The 2,815-nt window shown below is 45.0% G+C and overlaps 1 protein-coding gene across 2 annotated transcripts in view; it reads right to left on the bottom strand.

Moving 5' to 3' along the window:
- PLA2G4E (phospholipase A2 group IVE) overlaps window positions 1-2,815 on the bottom strand; it is an 83,110-nt gene that overhangs the window by 15,445 nt on the left and 64,850 nt on the right. For both annotated transcript variants that reach the window (XM_045286542.1, XM_045286543.1), the window contains exon 11: window positions 332-467. In XM_045286542.1, the coding sequence (XP_045142477.1) occupies window positions 332-467 (136 nt within the window). The remainder of the gene's footprint in view (window positions 1-331; window positions 468-2,815) is intronic.

Below are 2,815 nucleotides of genomic sequence, written 5' to 3' on the forward strand. Positions count from 1 at the left end.
GTGTGTGCGGATGTGCGCATATATTCAAAAAGTCAAAGAATATTCATCCAAAGGCGAACAATCACTACCTCTTGGGAGTAGAGTGAAAGGGATACACCTTCCTTTTTCTTTATAGTTTCTTTATTTTTTTATGAAATGTTTGCAATGAACAGAAAAGCAAAGAAGTCGTTTGCTGATCATGCGCACATAGAGATAAAGGAGAAGGGAAGGAACCAGGAGTGCATAATTGAATCACCAGCCCCCTGGGCCCTCCGCAGGACAGGCAGTGATGAGGCCCCCCCAGGGCGGCTGGCAGGAGGGGCTGTGGGCAGGACAAGCTCTGTGCACCCACCTCGTCTGGCTGTAGGTCCTCCTCCAGCTGCAGCACCTGCTTCAGCGCCTCGGCGACCACCACTCTCCGCTTCTCCAGGAACTCCAGCTCAGCCTGGCACAGACTGTAGCCCAGCCGCACATCCAGCACCTCGGGGCTGTGGGGAGAAGAGATGCTGCGGACCACTCCTGTGGGTGCCCGCTCCTTGAAAGGCATGGCTTCAGGGTGTGTTGAAGACCGGTTCTGCCACGTACCACCCTGTGACCTGAGGCCTGAGCATTCTAATCGGGAACATGGGGCTGACCATGCTTAATTCCCAGCATTGTCTTTCATACTGAATCAGCTAGCAAAAGGAGAGTCCACAATCACAGTACTCTCCATTCTACTTTGGCAATGGGGGTCTTAAAAGCAATTAGGGCAGCGGTTCTCAACCTGTGAGTCACGACTCCTTTGGGGATCAAACAACCCTTTCACATGGGTTGCCTGATTCATAACAGTAGCAAAATGACAGCTATGAAGTAGCAATTAAAATAATTTTATGGTTGGGGGGTTTCCACAATGTGAGCTGTATTAAAGGGTCGCAGCATTATGAAGGTTGAGAACCCTGGATTAGGGTCTTAAAGCTCAGGAGTGGCTGTCTAAGGTACAAATATTGTTATCCCCCTGTCTGGAGGAAAGACGCGTGTAGGAAATGAGAGACATGTGGAGACAATTAGTCCGATGGACGAATGGACTGAACTTGACCCTGAGACCAGAAGAGCTAGATGGTGCCCCGCTACCACTACCACCTGCTCCAAAATGGATTGTCTTAGAAGGTCCTGGACTGAGTTGGAGAAACATGTGGAACAAAACTCAAAATCATTAAAGAGACCAGGCTTACTGTTGATAGAGTCTGGTGGAACCCTGAAGACCATGGCCCTTAGTCACCCTTCAGGTCTGGAAATGAATTCACCCCCAGAGCTCAATTTTCAGCCAAATAATAGACAGCTCAAGAAGGAGAACATTAACACTAGGGAGATAGGCACACCATAGACTAACCCACCATTTAAGATCAAAAGAGTTACATTTGCCTGGGACAAAACTCAGAGGGCTAAGAAAGGAGGAGGAACAGACAGGAAGTCTAGGGATGAAGCGGGACATGTGATCTTGCATCGAAGGGTTTGCAGTGACTGAGATGAAGCAAACTGTGTACGAATTACTGAATGTAAAGCTGATGATCTGCTCTGTCAATCTTCTCCCAGTGAAAAGTCTTGTAAAAACTCCACAGAGTTTATCCAGCACCCTGTAAGTAGATATTCAACAAAAAGAACTACTGGTATTTATATCAGGGTCTCACTGGACCCATGACCTCCTCAACAAGATCTGGAACATTCCGAAAGTCTTCCCTCACATCCTCGGAAGTCCACCCCTCCAGTGGCTCCAAGGCAAGAGTCCTGGACATTTTCTGACCGAGCCTTGGCTCATTAAAAGGTCACATCTCCTTGAAGGTGGCCCTGGGAGCTCTTCCCATCATGTCTAGCACAGAACTGCAGACAAGAATGGAGGCCTATCACTGTTTGTTTGGCTTCAATAAGGAATGGATAATACAACAGCAATCATAACATTAGCTGACATTTGCTGAGCATCCCACTGGCCAACCGATAACTGAATACTTTCTATGGGTTTTCTCACTGGAGTCTCAAAGCAACCCAACAACATGCAGTGTTCTTGTGATTGCTCCCAATTTACAGATGAGGAAAACTGAGAGACTTAGGTTACACAACTTGTCCAAAGACCAATAGCGAATAAAATTAAATGAAGGTGTGGTCAATTGATTTTTGACAAGGATGCCAAGGCAATTCAATGAGAGGAGCATAATCCTTTCAACAAACGATGCAGGGACAACTGAATACCGACATGCAAAAGCATGCATCTGGACCCTCACTCACACTGTTTATAAAAATTCACTCATGGATATAAACGGGAGAGCTAGAACTAAAAAAAAAAACTCTTAGAAACGATAGAGGGCCAAATGATCTTGGGTTAGCAAAGGCTTCTTAGATATGACACTGAAACACAAGTGACAGAATAAAAATAGACAATTGGACTTCATTAAAATTAAAAAGTTTTAGGCTGCAAAGGATGCCATCAAGAAAACACAGCCCATAGACTTGGAGGAAAGATTTGCAAAGCATAGCTCTGATACAGGATTTACAGCCAGAATAACAATGCTAACATCTCAATAATAGACAAATAATCCAATTAAATAATGAAGGATCTTGACAGACATTTCTCCAAAGAATATATACTAATGGATAATAAGCACATAAAAGGATGCTAAACCTGCGTGATCACGAGGTGCCAAAGGGATCAGTTATCAGGCATCAAAGAACAAAAAATCATATTATTGTGTGCTCACCTCCCTGATACAATTGCTGAAGACAAATGGGTGCATAAGCAAATGTGGCGAAGAAAGCTGATGGTGCCCAGCTATCAAAAGGTATAGCTTCTGGGGTCTTAAAGGCT

Source organism: Echinops telfairi, unplaced genomic scaffold (genome assembly GCF_000313985.2).
Source record: "Echinops telfairi isolate 266 unplaced genomic scaffold, ASM31398v2 ScPeMD7_8;HRSCAF=38, whole genome shotgun sequence".
In the NCBI taxonomy this organism is placed as follows: domain Eukaryota; kingdom Metazoa; phylum Chordata; class Mammalia; order Afrosoricida; family Tenrecidae; genus Echinops; species Echinops telfairi.